The following is a 20,051-nucleotide window of genomic DNA, read 5'->3' as shown; positions in this document are numbered from 1 at the left end:
CCTTGGATTAGTCTAGGAGAAGAATAGCTGAAAAAGACTGTTGTAGATTTCAGGTGATCTAATCTATATAATGATAGATTTCAGGTGAGAAGAGCATCTGAAGGCATTCGGCATCTGAACTGAAGATGACTAGAATGAGGTTTGGAAGGGGTAACAGGCTGGGGAGATACAAATACCTAAGCGGCAATGCGGGGGAAGGGGTATTTAGGCAGCAGGAATCTGGTCTCAGGATTTTAATAGGAAAGTCAATAGCTGAAAGCTTGACTGTCACTGTACAGGACATAGAGAGGTTAGAAAAGCGCAACTAGAACTATTAATTCAGTTAGAGAGCATTATTCTGTTACCTGGGTGTTGAGAAGGGGAATTGCATTACTGCTGAAGAAGGTACATGTGCGTCTTGTATAAGAACCTCACTCTGTATCACATTTTGGTCTGGTGGGGTGCTATCTGCCTTTTTAAAATAACTGTGTTACGCAGCACAGTGTTCATGCCCAGGGTTACTTTCCGTTTGCCTTCCCAAATGAGGCCAGTGCTGGTCAGGAACAAAAGGATTGGCTCAGGACATGAGCTCCAACCTGGGATTCCCTAAACAAAGGGACATCCCACCACAAAAAATTGTATTCCAAGACCAAAATGCAGACAAATGGCAAGAGACAAGTTTTAGATAACCTTGGTAGAAGCTACCTAATGCTGATTAAAATAAATACACGCCTTCAACTCCACAGTTCTGGAAAATGAAGTGATTTCCATTTTCTCTTCTTTCCCTCACTCTCTCCAAGACTTGAATCACAATAATGATGATCAGAACAGAAAAGGAAGTCTTTTTTCTTTTTAAATTTTACAGCATTCACTTAAGTTGCCATAATGACACTGCAGAGAGATGAGCTGGTTGATTCTAAGATTTGTGGCATACGATAACTATGTCAAGGCATTTCTTACAGTAAAAGCTATAAACAGTCTTAAAACATAGACTGCAAAGGAAAACTGGGGGCATAATTTTCAGAGTTGGTATTTCATTAAAAGTTGCTACCTCATTCTCAGCTCCTGTGTTTGTCACTTCAAGTGTTATGTGGTCCACAATTTCTGCTTTCTGATAGAGGACTTTATTAAGTCACTTCATAATGAAATAGATATAAGTTTCAGCTCCATCATCCTAATTTAATTAGTTGCTTTGCCGAGGGACTGTTGGTACAATCAGAGAAAATCACAGCCCTGCTCTGTTGGATAGTGCCAGGCTGGGAGACTTTTCTGCTGGCGGCAGCACCTGGTGCAGTGCTGACGCCCCTGCCTCCAAGAGACTGAACAAGCTGCCTCTAGGCAAGGGCATTCAGTGGGAGCAAAATCCAGCCTCCCCATGCCCCGAGCAGTAGCTCCCACGACGACTGGCGTATCTCCACAAGCATACCATAGGACAGTGGTAATGGAAGGGCATTCATTTTTGTGGATCTGTTTTATATTTGTCTCAATTGCCTGTGCCTCAGCTGGCTCCTTCCCCACAAAGGCAGGAGGAGTGGGCTCTTCTGGGAAGACACAGCTCTCTGTTCTCCAGCCCTCTGGGCTCTGGGGAGTGTTTGAATTCTGTAGGTTCTAGACGGGGGTATCTTTTTGAAGGGAAAATCAAAGCATTAGAAATAGTTTAAACAAATCACTCTTCATGCCAAATACTGTATTTGAAGAAAGATAAACTGTGGAAGGATTTCTCTTTTTGGTATGCCAGCATGACAGTGGGGTGGCTTTTTTTACACTTCCAAAGAGCTGTGCAAAACAACAATGTAACCCTCCAAAGTGAATGTTAGGAACAGAAGGTGATAAGGTAATTCCAGGAACTTGCAACTTCTCTGAGTGCCTTCACATTAGCAATCCATCTGGTTTTGCAGTTCTCTTACAAGGAGTTTTGTTCACTGCACTGTATACCAACCAAATTATTTTGCATGTTCATTATGCATGCACATATACACCAGGGAATAAAGCTGGTGTGAATGAAGAGACCCAAAAAACCTTCTAGAACAAGTAAATCTTCAGCGATTCTTTCTCTCTCTGTTGTCTCTTCCTGTCCATTTGAACACAGACTTTTATAAGACTTGTTTAAAAGACATGTAAAATTTAGACATCCTGTGTTTTAGGTGGTAGTTCTCAGCACTCAGATTCTGCTGTTAATCTCTAACTTTTTTTAAAGACAAGGAAAGCTAGCTTAAAAAACAGGTAATATGATGAGAATAGGATAGAAAGTATAAGTAAATAAAACAGCAGTGGAGAGAATACACATTGGGAGAAACATTATGTCGACACAGAATTTTTGGCCACCCTTCCCATCTCACCTGGTCATGTTCCAGACCTAGGAAGAGCCAGATACATCTGTGAGCTGTCTGGATCCCCATGTGCGATGAAAATTTTTAAAAACTTCACTCTAATAATACAAATGACCACTGAATTTTTCAGTTTGATCACCATTAAGCACAACACAACTAGAACAAAATGTTAACCTGGATCAGCTTCTCTTCAAATATTACAGCACCTGAGAAGTCCTGGTCCTACACTTCAGAGCTCTGTTACATGTGACAGACCCATGTCAAGGAGCACCGCTCCTCCTTTGACTACAGGTCCCACCAGCAGCCCCTATCCTCTGCTCCTGGCTCACCTGCCCTCAGAGGGCAGCCCAGCCCTCGCTGCTCCCTGATAGACACCGCTTGTAGACAGTCACCTTCCAGAAAGCTCCAAGTCTGGGAATCTGCTAAAACCAAACACAAGATGTATTATCCCTCGCACACACCTAGCTGCCTGTGCGCTCATCCCCCCAGTCTGTGATAAATCCCAGAAACAGCCCATGGGGAAAAGTAATCAAGGTATACAGAAGAGTAAGGAGTAGTATCATAAAGCTCTGGTGGGATAAAGGTGAGAGATCACATCTACTGTAGAGCACCGATACTGCTGGAGAGAATAAATGAGTGCTTGAACACATGGACGTTCTTCAGTCCTGGAACAGAGTCACTAAACCCCAGGCAAAATACAGGTAGGTTGGCAACTACTTGGAGTTTAAACCCTTTAAACAAGTTGAGGGAAACGGGTCATTGGCACCTGTGAGGCACAGATGCCTGACAACAAGGAGGGAGGCAGAGAAGCTGTCAGGGCAGTAGGATGTAGCAAGTCATCAGCTCTGGAACAACAGCAGGCACAGTATGGCAAAAATTATCTGTACTGAATTTATGATTTTTAATAGGTAGTGAAATTATGTTTTGCTCTTCCTAGACTCATCTCTGGAAAGCAGCCCAGGATGAGACTGAGAGGCCAGAGCCGCAGTGGCTGTTCCCTGAAAACATTCTCCTGTCCTTGGCAGCTGTCTCCAGTTCCGACCTGCACCCATCCCCAAGCTTTCTGCTTCAGAACTGAAGCAGCTGTGACCTGAAAATTTGCCTTTCCTCTTCATCCCCCTAATAGTATCAATTAGAATGATAAGAGATCACTCCCTCCCATAACCTTGTTTCTGAGAGTATGAAGAAATATATAAGCTATACTCTAACAAAACCTCTCTGACTCTAAACAGACTTTAAGTAGCAGAAGGATGTACACATCTACCTGGTAAAAGTAATTCGAGCTTCTGCAAATTGCTTAGATAGTTGAACTTATAAGCAAAGGCAAGAATGGGAATTAAAAATTAACCTATGAATCTAGAAACTGACAGTCTACAGGTGAGAACAGTCCCTTGGCCTCTGATTACAGTGTACCTGGCCCTGTCATCTGGCTGAGTGAGTGGCAGCTGCTTGGGAATCAGTTCATCGTCTCCTTGCAGTTTGGAGCTGCTGCTAAATGATGTTCAGTGGCATTCTCTACAGAGAGACTGAAGATTGATGGAGTGGTAGCGTCTGAAACGGTGTTGACTCTGCAGCCAGAGGAAGCCTGTCTGCCTGCCTGCAGTATTACTCTTCTTCCATTAAGCAAGCGGTTTTAGCATCCTGGCTAGCCAGCTTGGCAACTTTCAGGGGCACAAGGTTAGAAATACTTTAAAACTTAAGAAAACATAGGCTCTTTCTGTTATGAAATCTCTCATTTGAAAGTAATGGTTCCTTGGGTTTGTCTGGCTTGCCTCTACAAATGATATGAACTCATAATTCATCAAGTCAGTGGAAATGTCACCTGAACCGTGCTGAGGAATCTGGGATCAGCACTAATACAAATCAATACAGTTACTTTCCCGATTCATAAAGCAGGTGTCAGGTTGCAACTCCCCTGGCTGAAGGCAGCCTGCCTGATATATTTATCTAGTACTTGAATCAGTGCCCAGCTCTGCAGAGTGTAAGATTTCCATTTAAAAATAATGGTGAGTTTTGAACCCTGAGGCTTGTTCAGAGATCTCACATTGTCATTGGGGTGCACAGGTGTTTAAATACAGTTGGATACGTGCCCTAAGAAAACAGTCCTAACTGAGCAGCACTGTTTACAGCTCGGGGGTTCACCCCAGTCAGCAGGGCCAGTTTCCTGAAGGCTCTTATCATTCATATGCTGATGCTTCACTTGTTCTGATGCCAGTAAGCCTTAGACAGTAGGGCTGAGTCCTGCACCTCTTGTGAGTCACCTTTATGTTCTCTGAAAATATATCTGGCAAATGTTTTTTCTTTTTTTTTTTTTAAATCTGAAATATCAGTCAGTTGGGGGCAAAACCCATTTGAACTGATTTAAATTCTTCCCCCTGCTTTTTGACTAGTTCACATACCAGTGCTTCACAGAAGTTACACAGTTGGATAAATACTTTGCCAGAATTTCTAAGCAGCTTTGAAGAGGACTAGTACTATCTGCAGTGCAAATGCTAAATTAAGTAAACAAAACCAAAACTATTTTATTCATATTGCGGGAAAATCTTGTGTAAGCCTAGAGTAGATAATTTACTTTACAGCCCAGAATCTAAAGCACTAATTGAAAGCATAAGTCTTTATTATTTGATTTAAGAAATTTGGCAGACTAGATCTGAATCTAAAAAGCAAACATATTTTCTAATTTCTCTGTCTCTATAGATATGCGGTTGTTTAATTGTTCAATACAGCATTCATACCGTGAACTCTATCAGAGAATATCAATAAATATGCACGCAATTAGTCTGGTTTTTGCTTCATTAAAAATAGCAGCATTTTACTGCAGCAGAAGAAATACATCCTGCAAATGTTATAACTCCTACATATTTTGAGTTTACATATTGCACTGCTTCAAGCAGCGAAAAATACTCTTATATAACTTCAGAAGTACAACAAAGGGGCAACATAAACTTGTCCCTTTAAGGGAGAGACAACAAAAAGCCCTTTATGTATTGTCACTTGCTGGGAGTCTTGGGAGAGTTAACAAAAAAGAACTGCTACTTTATTCCTTGTCTGACAAAGCAAGGGAGGAAATATTCATTTCCTTTCCTATTATTAAAGGCTACTGTGTTTCTGCCTATTAAAGAAAAACTATCAGATGCAAAAGCAAGTACAAAACCTGATTGGTCTTCCTTAACCACGGTGTGAATAGATTCTTGGAATACATTCAGATACCTGCTTGCTAAAAAGCTTGTAGCAGAGAAAGGAGTTCCTGCCCTTCAGTTGAGGTGGTGTAAATGACCATAGGAAAGCCCTTAGCTGATTTTAGTGCTGCAACTTTCTTTCTGGACAACATTTAAAAATATATGGGTATTTTTAAAATTTCCAGGTGATAAATGGAGCCCACTTAGATGGTTTACAACTTAAAAATGACAGTGATTCTCAGACAAAATATCAGTGCTACTGTTGATATGGAAAATTCATTTGTTCTGTTTGTTTTTGGTGGTCTTGCCACAGGTCTGCAGCAAACGTTCACTCTTACATCTCATTCTGTATGTGTCTGGTCTCCCTCCTTTCTGGGAGCTGGGTAAGGTGCCATATGTTCCTTTCACTGTCTCTGGCTGGGGATGACCTTATCTGTCATCTCTCATATCTATGATGACTTATTTCCATTTTTGTCTTTTTTCAGAGAGGCATTAATTCGTAGGTACTCACTACCTTTGTTACTTGAGTTTTCTATTTTTTTATACGTTTGCACATCCCATATTTTCTTCTGCCTCCAGTTTCTTCCATTATTAGTATTCTAGTTTGGAGTTTTCTATCAAAAACGCCTGCAGGTTACCAACAATGATTCATTGTTAGAACTGTTAAATTATACTTTGCACTATTAAATAACAGCATATGGCATCAATGAAACTGAATCTGACACTGTTTCACTACAATCCCTTTCAGTATGGATGTTAGTACTTTAAAATTACTTTCACCTATCCCACTGAATTAAGGGAGAAAGATGACCAACTTTACTGTGACGTCCTCAAACTTGTGCCATGTAAACTGCAACCTAGAATATTTATTTAGCTAAACAAGTCTGACTTTGTCAATCAGCTGCTTAGCTGAGATAATCCTTTAGTTTATCTGTTCCAGCAAATTGAGAATATTAAATTATACATTTTTGCCACCAACATAAACAAGTCTATGAAAGATTTTACTCATGCCCTTTTCTTTTGTCACCAGGACATACACTTTTGTCCCCACCGGAGCTGTGTCCATGGCATATCACAAGCTTCTGCAGTTAACCTGATATCACAGAAGCTACAATAAGGCCTATATAAAATTTTACTAACTCTTTTGTTTGCTTTTTAAATCCACACGGAGCCTATAATTTTTAATATATTTTCCTCTAACACCTTAACGATCAGTGCTCTGCTGTCTTTTAAAAAAAAAGTTGACATAGGGGTGGGATCTTGCTCCAGAATCGTTAAGTGGAGCTGGGCTCCTCCTGTCCCAACCTGTGCTAACAGCCTTAACTTTGCAGGCTCCGTTGTTCAGATACATTTTGGCAATCACAGTCCACATTTTGTTAAAGTCAATCATCTGGGTTTTTTTGATCTAATCATTATTTATCTACCTGCCTTTCACTTTTGTTCACTTCCGGAAGCAAAGGCTCTTATGGCATTTCTTTAATTTCCGTATGTTAGGTATTGCCCTCGTTTGTGCTGCTGTTGTTAGAACCACCTGCAGGTCTTCCTGGATTTTGAGCTCTGACACCTTTCTCTCCTCAGGGCTGGTTCTCATTCCCACATGGACCATCAGGGTGTTTTCCACTCTCTGCAGATTCCTTCCTGCAGTGGACAACTGCAGCTGTCTCAGCGCGTCAGCAGTCTAGCCTAGTTTTGGAGAACTGAAAGACTGGGAGTGAAATTTTTGTTCAAAGTTCCATCCACAATCCAATCCATTGTGGGAAACCAGAGTAAGTTCCTAAAGGTGCACAGCTTAGTCAGGTTGCATATTCCCTTACAGTTCCACTTTCCTTTGGTTCAAAGACATCACACTCATACATTTCAAATATATGTGTAGCGCATTGCTCAAGTCTTTGTAATACAACTTTGTAGCAAACTTATTCTAAGTAAGCGGTGTCTGCCATGCATGCGTTGAAGAGTTTTTAGTTAATATAGGAAATGAAGTGATACTCCAAGGGTTTTTTTTTTCACTGACGCTGCAGATTCAGATGAAAGCTCTGTTTAAGTATCTTCCTGTTGCCTTTTGTATTGTTGGATATTCAGTTGTCTCAGAGCTTCCAGCTGCGCCATTCTTCCCATCAAATGCTATCCTTGCCTTTTGGTTGTTACCCAGCAATATTCACCCTGGGCCCTACACATGCCAGAGCGAGCTGTGCCTGCTCCCCTTGCTCGTAGCATCCTCTTCCCATACAGTTCTCTCTGGTGCCACTCAAAGATCATATCCTAGAACTACACCACTGCAGCTGATGCTTTGTGTAAGTGGTTCGACCTATACCAGTGAGTACTTTCATACCAGCACTATGCCATGTGTTGGTATACTCACTGGTAAGACAAACCTGTGCCTACGCTAGGACTTGTTTACCAACAGAGGTAAAACTGCATTTTACTGGCACCACTTCCAAATGTTTTCCTGTATATTGGCAAAATTAGGCTTTTATATTAGTACAGTAAGCACCCTTACATAAGCATAGCAAACAGAACTAGTCAAAGTGTGGTTTCTGCTGCTATAACTAGTTCTGTAGGTGCAATCATACTGGCCAGAGTACTGGGTCAGAGCGACTTTGATCACTGTATTTGCAGAGGACGCATTACAAGCTATAACAGCAAAACCTGCCTACACCAGGGAATCTGACTGTCGCGCACAGTTGATTCTACTATTGATAATGATTGAAACAGAATTAGGAGTGCTTTCTTGACATGTTATACCTAGTGGTATATACTAAATGTAGGGCTTTTATGTGTACAGCATGATGTCTGCTGGGGGTGTGTTGTTTGTTTTAATGATATGCCAGTAAAACTTAAAATTAGGTTGTGCCTAAACCACCTAATTTCTCTTTCTTGTCTATTAAAAGCACAGCATTGATGAGTTTAGGTTTCTGTCATCCATAGATAAATCGGATATTTTAAAAAATCATAAAAAAATAAGGGATGCATTTGCAAAGAAAGTTACTTTTCTTAAATTACACAAATGGTGTAAGACTTGAAACAATTGTTAAAGGTCTTCTAGAGAAGAATAAAATACAAATATTTGAGTCAACAGATCTTTTTCCAATACTGTGAACATGCACGGAAATTATTATTGTATGGTTTAGCTTTTCTTACAGATAGGAGAGAAAGGAATTAGTGTGTTTAGGAATTTTAAAGCACCTCATCGTTATGAGGAAGAGAGATTTCTCCTTTAGATTTGAGTTCTATTTTTAGTGCCTTAACTGGCATTTTAATCTTCCCAGAGTGGAGACTACTCATTTGTTACCGGATTTTTGTTTCAGGCATTATTCCATAGCTTGTCTTGGTGCCAGGAAGCTTTGTGAACTTTAATTGATAAATAGGAAAGGATGGCAACTTCTGACCTTTCCCCTTTGGGTAGATCGCCTTGTTTCAGCACTTTATTAAAGTAGAGGGAATTGGAGCAATAGGCAGTTTTCTGAATCCAAATCTGAAGCTATGCGGATGGTACTTTTGCTCTGCCCTGAGACTCTGGAAATTAATGATGGTTATGGTAAGCACTCCCAACCAGAGAAACACTTGAGACTTCTTGATGCTAAGCACATGCTGCCAGGGCTCTGACCACACCAACTGCATTTGCAACCTCTTTCCCTACTCCTAGGGGTTTCACTGTCTGTATTCAAGGCCAGCTCAGATATGGTGCTGCTCTGTAACCTTGGAGCAGGTCGCTGTGAAAAGAGCCAAGGTTCAATAAAGAGCTATGAGAAGCCTTGCCCGGGTCCTCTGCCGCATTCAAGCTCAGGCCCTTGCCTGTGGTCCTTGCCTGAGCTACGCTGCAGCCATGCTTGGTCCTTGCCTGAGCCTGATACTCTGTAGTAGTGCCCAGTCTTGCACCCTACCCTTGCTGACTGAGCTTCCTAGCTGCAGCTTGGACCTGCCCTGTCCCCACAGACTCGCCTGGCGGTCATCGGACTGTCACCAACCCTGGCTGCCATCCCTGAGCCTGCTCCCTCACCTGGCTGGGGTCCTGCCAGGCCCACTTGGTGCAGCCACTGGCCCTGCTGCCTTGCTGGCACCCACAGCCCAGCCCTCGCTGCTCCCTGACATGGCTTGCTCAAGCAGGAGCTCTTCATTAAACAGCTTTCTTCCTCAAGAATGACCTAGGTTGAGGAGCTCTGCCAGTTCTGTGAAAGCAGAACAAGCTGCCCTGAGAGATAGGAGCCTCAGCTTTTTATGATGCTCAAGTTGGACTGGGAATCTTGTTGAATTACTTGAGGGGAAATTTAGCCAGCAGCTCTGGACAGTTTAATTTCTCATTTGCAAATCATAATGCTGGAAAGAAAGATAAAATACGAGCAAGCTTTATTTTGTTCTTAACTGCCATTTTGATTTCCCAGAAAGCGCTGCCATCAGACCCCAGGTTTTCCATCAGAAAAAAAAAATTGGAAATTTTAAATGTCATCACAAATTTTTCTTTAATGGTTGGGTTTCATATACAGGCACACTTATGGCATTTAGATTACAAAATTATTTCAGCTTACATCTTCAAAACCAAAAGGGAAACATTTCAAAGTGTTTCAATCCCAAGAACTCAAGCACTTTATAAACATTGCTGAATTAAGTTTGTAGTTTTCCAGTAAAGTATGAACTGTTCCTTCCCTGATCCTATAAATAGAAAACGAGGAAAGGCTAGAGTCATTTACTCAAATGATGAATAGCCTTTTATAATTAAGGCATTTGGTTTGGATTTAGTGTCATTTCGTGACCATCTAACAAATCTAAAACTGTGCTCCTGCTTAAATCGTGGCATATCCCATTCCCTGCTATTGGCCACATTTTTCTCTTGTCTCTCCTGCCTATCACCTGTTTGGCTGCCCAGTGAACTCGCTAATATTTTCAGCTGAACGAAACCAGGAATTAGGTGTCAACCAGATTAGGCCTCTGCTCTTGCTGTGAGGCTGTGTGAAATCCCATCCATAGAAAATATGTGTTATATTCCCAGTTTTGCTACATGTATGACCTTTAGCAAACCCCTTAAGCTTTCTCTGTTTCCAGTCGTGAAATTGAGATAATTATATTCCCCAGCCTTTTGGTATGTGAAGATTAATTTATTAATATGCATGAGATGTTCATATCCTACAGTGATGAAAGCCATGGAAGTTCCTAGATCAACTCTTCTATACGTTTGAGTTTTATCCATTCACAGATACAGAGAGTTCATTCCTGCTCAAAGCCCCAGTAAGCCAGACACCCCCACAATATCTTAATGATGTTAAACTGGAGCTCAAAAGCAACAATAATCTTTAGTCCATTGTCATCTTCATGGTGACTGTAGCCTAAATTCATTCAAATCATCATAGCAGAAATTGATTCCTCCAGGTTCCAAAAGGCATTTGTTGAAAAAAGGCTATTGTTGCCAATACACGAATGGCTAGTGTGTAAACATTCTAAATGCATGCACAGCTCTGAATTTCGAATGTTTGAAATGTATAATCATTGGTGTACCATCATGATTTAGGTAATGACCCACTGGTGCTTATGATGCTGGAACGAGCTAGTCATTTTTAAGCTGATGATTTTCAAGTTTTGGCTGGTTTGGTACCAACGGCAAGTTAAGGGCAAAATGCCTTCTGCTAGTCTCATCTGAAAAACTGGATGGGGAGGATGGGAATACTTAACTACCTTAACAGCGGTTCCTATCACGCAATGCTAGCTGTGACGTTGAGGAATGAGCTCTTTGGAGACTGAGGCTGCGTCTGCTCTCCCATTCTGCAGAGAAGCTCACATAGGCTCCATTATTCTTTTAAGTGACGCCTTCAAGATGCCTGTCAAGGCCCCTCACGTTCAGAGTGGTTGAGACAAAGATGTGAGCATTTCCTTTATCTGTGGCCTGAAAAATAGCATGGTCAAATAAGAAAATACTTAAGAAAAAGGTTTGGTGTTCACATGGAAGAGAACAGTACTTCATTCTGTTTCTAACAGAAAGAGTCACTAATCACAGTGGCATGTAGTGTGGCACTGACTGTACTTGCCAGAAAGGCAATGGAAGTTTCTGTTGCAAGGACCGGTAACAGCTTGGGATATGGCATATAATGAAATAATTAAAGGGCTCATTAGACTATATAACAATAAACTCCAGCTTAATGGTTACTGGTTCAACAATCATTAATATCCAGAACACAAAATCTTCCTACCTGAGTTTAAGGAGTAAATTTGCTGAGTGGAACAGCCCGCAAAGCTTTACAAGGTGGGGGGGCAGAAAAGAGACAAAGGCACCAAGGCCTCCAGCCTAGGAAAAAAATAAAAGTGGTTTATTTTGTAAGGTCACTATGCTCTGATAGACATTAACTTCAGTGAGACTTAGTAAGAACACAGCTGACAGTGACTTCTGAATCAAATGTTTTCCAGTATATTAAGGCACTTTTTGTAATGTGAATTTCCAAGAAGATTCTCATGTCTTCTGCGAACAGAAATTGACCTAAGCTGCCAGCTTTGATGAAAGCAAGCATCCTAGTGACAATAATGGGTGTGTTACCTATTTAACTGTACATTCACTAGAGGAGAAAGGAAGGTTGAAAGCATTTAGTCCACTCCCATCAGCACCAGCTGCTGCTGTTCTGTCAGCCTTCAGATCTCACTACATGGTTTAAAGCACAGCTGTCCCTCACCGCTACCAAATTAGAGGCTCTCAAAATTTACATACATAATTGCAGAGAGCTGTGCTACACCATGTGATGGTCATAACTGCAATATTAGGCCACTTTTTGGGAGAGAGGATGGTTTTACTTTACTTGGTTTTTTGAGGCAGAAGTGATGGTAAAGAGAATAGTTCCTTTTCACTGTTTTAGTCTGTGTTAGGTTATATGGCCGTTTACGTTGCATCTGCTGCCTTTCTACTCAGAAAAGAAGGAGTGAGTGGATGTTATGCCTTATGCATGCTACTGGTGTATGTACCGTGGCTTTGAACCCCAGTCCTCCTGCTTGTCTTTGACTTTATATAGGTATGTTTATGCTTATAGCTAAGTAATAGGTCTGAAATGTTGTTGTAAGCACCAGTGTTATTCTTGTCTAAACCCTTCAAACCTGTAAATGAAGTCTGAGTTATTTTGCTCTAAACTTTTTTTTTTCTTTTTTTGGCTCTATCTGCAGAGGGTACTGCTGGGGACTATCGAAAGGTCTGGGCATTGGCTTAGCTCTTCTCCCATGGTGGCCTACAGGGTTTTAAATATCACTAGTTTTGCTTGTAGCTTGGCTATGTAAAGCCTTTTTTCACTTTGGAGTCAATAATTTGTTGACTGGACTCGGTGACCCGGCCAATCTCTTGGAGTTCTGTGTCTTCAAGCACTAGGAAAGGCCCAACCATGTTCAGACAGGATCGATCTGAACTGGCTTCATCTTGGAGAACAGTGATTTTAAGTGAGTCCTAGCTCTTTCTCTGGCATCTCCAAAACCTGCAGATTGCTATTCTTTTCAGTGCCTGAAAAGTCTTGTGGGAGAACTCCTGCTTGTAACGCTTTGAACAGCAGAGCCTTCGGTACTGCAGGGCTCTTCTCCTCTATCTCCAGCAGGGGACCTGCTTTTCAAAGGCAGCTTGGCCTACTGGCACGGACCAGCTGCTTCAAGGTCTTGCTCTTGCTTTCCTTCCCATTATCTTACCCGGCTCTGATGTTTTTCTTGAGTTGTACCCTAAATGCACAGCACATCTCACACAGGTTCATAAAATTGCTATCCTGGAAAGTTCTTCCTGTAAAATCTGCTCATTTCAACAAGTTGCGAGTGCACTCTACAAATTCCCAAAGTTGTAGGATTATTGGGGCAATAATCGTGACAAAAATCACTATGATGGTATCAGATGTAAACCAGCAGTCTAGACAGAGATATGGCAGGAGCATCACAGAAATTCATGGCTCAGGAACCAAAACCACACCATACCCCCCTGCCACCACCCGCAACAACCGAGTACAGATGGAGAAGTTGGCTCTTTTCCATCAATAGTGAGTAACCCATTTTTCTGTGCTGATTGATTTGGCCTGTGTTGTTGCTGTCTTTCTTTTTTTTTTTTTTTTTCCATGCTATTGCTGGCAGAAAGGTCTTCTCTACTAACAACAAGTTTGTCTAGTCTTGGCATTAAGCTTAATATTGAATGACAATTTAATACGTCCTCATCCAAGTCTTGCTGACCTTTAGTTTTGTGGCAGATAATTTTTAACATGTGTACATGAAAATATTTTAATCACCTAGCTTTTAAAAATGAGATTGAGAGTAATCATTAGTTTAGCACAAGAATGTGCGATATTTCTTCTACTACCTAGAGCCTCTATAGTGAGCTTAACTGTTGAATGTGAGAAAACGGAAGTTCAGTGCACAAATTATCCCTGTTTGCAAGTTGCTGATACACCTTCTGATGAAATGTTGAGAGGTAGCGAGGAATTCATTCTCCCTTCAGCTTTCTCAGCAAGGCAGCAGAACAGAAGTAACTTGCTTTCCTTTTCGGAATAACCTTTATTAAGTGAAAGTCTTCACTAAATAAGTTAGACAAAAATGTTTAGTTAGTAAAAGAGGGTTATCATGAACTGAACTAGGACTGAATAAGGTAATCTAACAGGTTGTGTTATAGGTATCTTTTTATGACTTTAAATGACACTTCATCATACTTCCTAACAATTGATGAGATTCAGTTCTGCTTTTAATCAGGTGCTGACTTTGAAAGCTCTCCTGCTCACATATTTTCATTATTAGTTCTAATTACCTTAAATTCCTGCTGTAGTAGGAAGTGGGATTTCAAAATCTACAGAAGTCTTTTCTTACCACTCTTCCAAATCTCCATAAATCTTAAAATATAAGGCATTCAAAGTGGGAGTGAGACTGTAGTCTGTACAAATAGCTATTTTCTAAATTATTTCATAGTAAGTAAAATCCTGCTGATATTATACAAACACTGGTGCTACAAAGAGGGTGGAAAGATAAAAAATAATTCTGTACTAGTATTATCAGCAGAGTTCCATCTAACCATAGACTTTTTTTTTTAATTTCATCTTGTTTGGGAAGCAGTTGAGAAGTTTAATTATGATTCTTGTTTTGAATATTTGTTTAAATCACTTGTTTCTGGTTAGCCGAGGGGAACATTTCTCGACTGTACACAGTCCTCCTTGGCAGCACGAGCGGAGGTGGTGTCCACACAGAGGTGACCTGGTGCAGCTCTGCTGCCCTCCATGGAAAGGGCCGCTCAGGTCAAGTAGCAACTTAACTGCTTTGCAGGACTGGAGCTCTCATCCCTGATGAAAACACATAGGTTTTTTTCACATCCCCAAATTTAAATAGAGGTAATCTTGCAGCAGCAGTCCTCTCAGCAGTAATGCTTGTATGCTTGAGAGCTCCAGGGATGCCTGTGTGCTTATGGTACCGGCCTAACAGGTGCTTTCCAGCATCCCCACCATGCCAAGCACCTTCCCTCAGGGCCTTCCCTGGCTCCTATCCTCAGCCCTGGCGGGGTCTGAGGGGGCGCCTGGGGCTTTGCCGGCGGGGCCGGGGCCTGCACAGGCTCAGCCCGCCGCCCTTTACAGGACCTCGCCGTGCTTCCAGCCGCGGCTCGCAGGGAGCAGCGGAACGAGCCGGCAAGGAAGATGTCCGGAGATGCCGCCAGGCAGGTTACCAGGCGCTGGGGAAGGCGGCGAACCCCCGGGGTGACCGGGGCCGCCATCCCCCCCGCCTCCGCCGGGGACCCCACCATTCCCCCTCAGGCGGCGAGAGGGCGGGAGAGAGTGACCACCGCGCTCTGCCGGCACCGGCCGGGGGCCGCCGGGCCCAACAGCCACCCTCCCGCTCCCCTCAGCGGTGCGGGGCGAGCGGCTGGGGCCGGCGGCGGCGCCCGCCTCTGCCTCCTCCCCCTCGGTGCCCTGCCTCCTCCCTCCGCCGGGCGGCCGGCTGCGCGGGGAGGGAGGGAGGGAGGGAGCGAGCGCGGCCGAAAGGTGTTGCTGGAAGGGAAGTTTGAAGGAGGTCGTCGGGTGCCTGTGCGCTCCGACAGCATCATGGCGGAGCAGGGCGAGTCGCCAGTCCACGTCCAGCAGCCCCAGCCGGCGCCCGCGCCCGCCGCCCCGGCCGTCGGCTGGCCCATCTGCAGGGATGCCTACGAGCTGCAGGAGGTTATCGGTCAGTGGAGCGCAGAGGGCGGCGGGGGGGTGGGTGCCGCGGGGCGGAGGCAGGGGATGCCGCGGCGGCTAAGCGGCCGGCCGGCCGGCTCCGGGCCTACCGGCGTTCATCCTCCGGCAGGCTGGGGCTCGCTCACTGCGGCGGATGCGCCCTGCACTGCAGTGGCGCCGCCGCCGGCTGCTGCAAACTTTATCCGCCCGGCAGCGGGCGGGCGGCGCGGCCCCGGGGGGCGGCGGCTCCTTCTAGAACCCGCCGCGCCGCGCCGCGCCCCGCCCGGTGCGGCCCGACCGAGGGTGCTGCAGCCGCTGCTGCTGCCGCTCCGCTGCCCTGCGGTGCATCGTCAGCCGCCGCCCGAGCCCTGTATCTGCCGGTGTGCGCTGGGACCTCGGCAACTCCGCAGAAGCGCTCTCGGTGCTTTGTGTGTGTGCTGGGTCCGGCTGTGGATGCGCACATGTGCGTGCATCCGCTTAGATTACTCTGCATTTTTGCGGTGGTTTCATGGGGGAGGCAAATCTCACCCCTAGATCTGCTACTATCGTGGTGACTTCCTTTTACATTTATTTTTTTTTTATATATATATAGATATGTTTAAACCCCTTCCTCTTCTCCCTCACTGTTTAATCTTGCCCTCATCTCCTTGTGCCCCTGGGCCCCGCTCCTCGTCCCCGCCGGGGGCACGTAAGGCCGGCGGGGGATTACAGCTCCGTTTCACCCCAGCCGACCTGCCGCCGTCCCGGTTTGCCGTGTGGGGTTGTGCCCGCCTGCCGCCCCCTCCCCGCGGCCCCGCCGGCCGGGGGTGTCTGGTAGCGCTTCAGCGCTTTGTTCAGGCGTCCGGCTAACGCAGATCAGATGTCTTCAGTCTCCATCCCCTATATTTGGATTGGATTATTTTGAATTTTACTATGTGAAAAGATGACTGTTGTTAGCAGTATGTGCGATGGAAAGTTTTGCCTCTCCTGACCTAGATGTTGCTTGTTGCTAATGAACTACTTTGGGAAAACTTGCTATATGTAACATTTTAAACCTCCAGCAAATACTGTGAATGGCAAAGGCCAGCTCTAAAACTGTAAATCACTATTTCTTGTGAATGAAAAAAAATCCAGGAGTTTAGCGTGCTGATGCTGTTGGTTGTTTTAAGTATTACACATTATTGCTAATTGTTCTCAGGCTGATGACAGCTAGAACTAAGTCTTATTGATCTGGCTTGCAAAGTTGTGCGTACTCAGCTTTTGTCATCAGCTTTTTATTTTCCACAGGCAGAAACAAAATAGTTGAGAAAAGTACTTCATCCTTAAAATGGGATGGCTTTCTGTTGACCCAGGTGGTGCCTTTGTGTTTCTGTTTGCACTTCCTAGTCTGTGAAAAGGGACTGAGGAGGGATTGAGGGTTCAGGTGTTCGGATCCCTGGAGGTGGCTGGCCTGGACCAGACTGGTGCTCAGCGTCAAGCCAGTGCTGCCAGCGCAGGGCCCCCCATGGGCTGCATTTCCTGGCCAGAGGACTTTGTCTTACTCAGTCTGGGGAATGGATCTAAATTAGCCAAGTGGAAGTGATTATATTAGCATAAGGTCTATCTTTGCTGAGTAGATCCTTCTAAGGTAAAAAAGGCCTCAAAGGTGTTGGATTAATCCTTGTCTAGGGTGTGACATGAGTCATATGGGTTATTTAAATAGTAGTTATTTTCTGTTGTGGTACTTGTAGAATGCCTTTGTGAGAGTTTAATTTAGAAACTCCTTTCCACTTTATTCTTTCCACGTAAAAGCTTGTATCTTTTGATATGTAAAATGTATTTCTAATCGTTTATATATAAGCATACATCTATTTTACAGGTAGATGCTAAATTGGAGTAGCAAATACCTATCTGTAGAGAAACCTACTAGTCCTATCTGTAGAGTTACCTACTAGTGCAATTAAATGTTATTTATTATTTCTTTAACTAAAGTGCGTGCCTAGTGAGGAAATTGAGGTCAGTTTATATTGAATCAGATTCTTGGACACACTGAACTTGCCTGAGTTCGGTTGACCTTTCACTAAGCTTAGATTGCTTACATGACTTTCTCTCAAACTCACTGAGATTTATTTTGTACCACTTAACTTAAAAATATTGTGTTTAGTCAAATATGTATTTTTTTTCATTAACACCTTGTATTTGTTGTCTTAACTTATAGGAGACCCACTATGAGATTAAATTTAGTATTGATACTATTAAAAATAGTAAAAAACGTACCAAACACACCCCACCCCGCTTCCTCCAAAAAAACCCCAAACCTTTATAAATTCTATATATTTGACCAAATGCGTGCATAATTTTGGAGATGTTGGATGAATGTTGTTACTTTTAATGAACGTAGTGAGGGAGTGATTCTTAAAGCATCTTTTATACCTGAAGGAGGGGAGATGATACGGTCTGAACTTGGTTCAGCAGCAAGTTATATCCCTTTGCATCAGCCATGCCAGGGTTAATTGCATTGTGAACGTGAGTTGTTACCACTTGCTGAAACAGAGCCCTTCACTTCTGGAAAGCACTACACACCTCTCCCTGAGGAGCTGGGTAGCATCTTAAGGGATGGGTTCAGTTACAATAGCCCTTTGCCAGTTAAATGAGAAAAATAACAACAAGGAAGCATCTTTGTGGGCTTTGCAGGAGGAAAGGTACACAGGGTAAGGTACACCAGGATGGTTTATCACGCCACTTACCAACTGAATAGGCTTTATATTGTATGGTAACTAAAACACAGATGCAGAACGACTTCAATGGCCTGTTTTAGGGGGCATTTGAAAGTTTTGGTGGTGATCATAAAGTGAAAATCATTGTTAGTCATGTGGGCTGTCTTCATCCTGTGGGTTTAGCAAGTTGGAGAAGTTCTGCTCTTTTTCTGTGTGAGAATGTGAACTTTTCTTGTTGTTCATCTGTGTCTAGCCAAATGCTATTTTCAAAACCGAGGCCACATTATATGGATTTCAAATGATACAGGTTTTTTTCCTTCTCTGTCCGTTGCTTCCTTTGGGATGGTCGGGAGATTCAAGTGCCTGTTAAAGAGAAAATGCTGGCTTTAAGGAGTGCTTCTTAGGAGATGTTATTCCATGTTTGCTTTATTTTTAAGGTGGCTAGCCAGTTCTTCATAAACTCTTGGTATGCAGTTCCATGATACATTTAATTTGCTCTAACAGGCAGCTGTTGAAAGGATCGCATTGATCTGCCAGAGAACTAGTTCTTCTGCCGTGTTAGTTTTCTGTTGGATCAGGTTCCCTGTTTGACTTGCTGCATGGCTGCGTGATTGATAGATCTGATGCAAGGAAGAGGCTCTTCCTATTAATGCCTATTTTCTGGAGCAGGAAGAAACAGTTCTGACTGCTGTCTGTAAATGTGTAGGTTAGCGAATTAAGAGGAAATTCTTACATTAATTCAGATTGATACAGGCTGTCCATACACTTACCCATTTGGAAGTTAGAAGGGGATTTCTAACTTAGGACAGGAGGACCCAAAGCAACCTTCCGGTAGGAGTTACAGAGATAAGAACTGTAATTGCCATTAAGGGAGAGCCAGATTTAATTTAGTGAAGACCTGGGAGATGTCTTTCTATGATTTTAATGCATTAGGTTAAAATGTGTAGTGGACTTTAATGTATGTGCTGGGTTTTTTTGTAAGCTGGATATGACTTAGATTAAAAAAAAAGCTAATAAGAGCAATGCTGTGAGATATGTTCTTATTCAGTTTGTGTTTAGAACCAAGTATTCTGACTAAAATAACTGAAATAGATTTCTCTGAATTTGTCACTTATGTATGCGAGGTTTTTTCCTCCTTAGAAGCAAATCTTCACAGAACAAACATTTAAATGGTAATCGACTTCAAAATGTGAAAATTGAATAGTGTTAAAATTCTATTTGTACCTTTCAGATTGTAATGAGTCCTACATCTCATGGATGAGACAAAGCAGCACTAAATCTATGTTGTTTTTTTTTTTGTTTGGGTGTTTTGGTGTGTTTTAGTTTGGGTTTTTGTGTTTTGTGTTGCTTTTGTTTTAAAAAAAAGGTTTCTTAAATTGATATGAACAAGTGGCTTTGCCTTGTTTTTGGAAAACTGCATTGGAGTTGATGCTGTTTTGATGTGATTTAATGTTTGTCAGTCTGCGTTGATAATTGTGGAAGAGTTGGTTATGGAGAAGCACTGGATTATCTCGTGATTAGGCTGGGTGATCGCTTTCATTATAAAATTATATTTTCAGCTCTCCTGCTGCAACTGACTTGGAAAATTAATTTGGCTAGAAACCAGCCAGAATTAATTGGAAAATAAAGGGTTACTGCTACATGATGGATTATCTATATTGGCTGCAACTCATTAAAAAGGTTACCTTACTTGAACTGAGGCTTTCCTCTAGTTTTGCCTTTCTAACTTTGAGCTCAAGAATGTCTGTGGCTTGTTGCCTCATGAGG

The 20,051-nt window shown here is 42.9% G+C and overlaps 1 protein-coding gene across 2 annotated transcripts in view; it reads left to right on the top strand.

The window, feature by feature from the left end:
* Positions 1 to 15,365: 15,365 nt before the first annotated feature.
* The window catches only part of STK39 (serine/threonine kinase 39), a 101,337-nt gene continuing 96,651 nt past the window's right edge, over positions 15,366 to 20,051 (top strand). Inside the window, exon 1 of one of the 2 annotated variants that reach the window (XM_063340874.1) lies at positions 15,366 to 15,619. In XM_063340874.1, the coding sequence (XP_063196944.1) occupies positions 15,499 to 15,619 (121 nt within the window). In that variant the 5' untranslated portion in view covers positions 15,366 to 15,498. The remainder of the gene's footprint in view (positions 15,620 to 20,051) is intronic. The other variant, XM_063340873.1, reaches the window with a different exon arrangement.

This window comes from Chroicocephalus ridibundus, chromosome 7 (assembly GCF_963924245.1).
Source record: "Chroicocephalus ridibundus chromosome 7, bChrRid1.1, whole genome shotgun sequence".
In the NCBI taxonomy this organism is placed as follows: domain Eukaryota; kingdom Metazoa; phylum Chordata; class Aves; order Charadriiformes; family Laridae; genus Chroicocephalus; species Chroicocephalus ridibundus.
The sequence above is the reverse complement of the archived record's forward strand: the minus strand, read 5'-3'. Positions and strand labels throughout refer to the sequence as shown.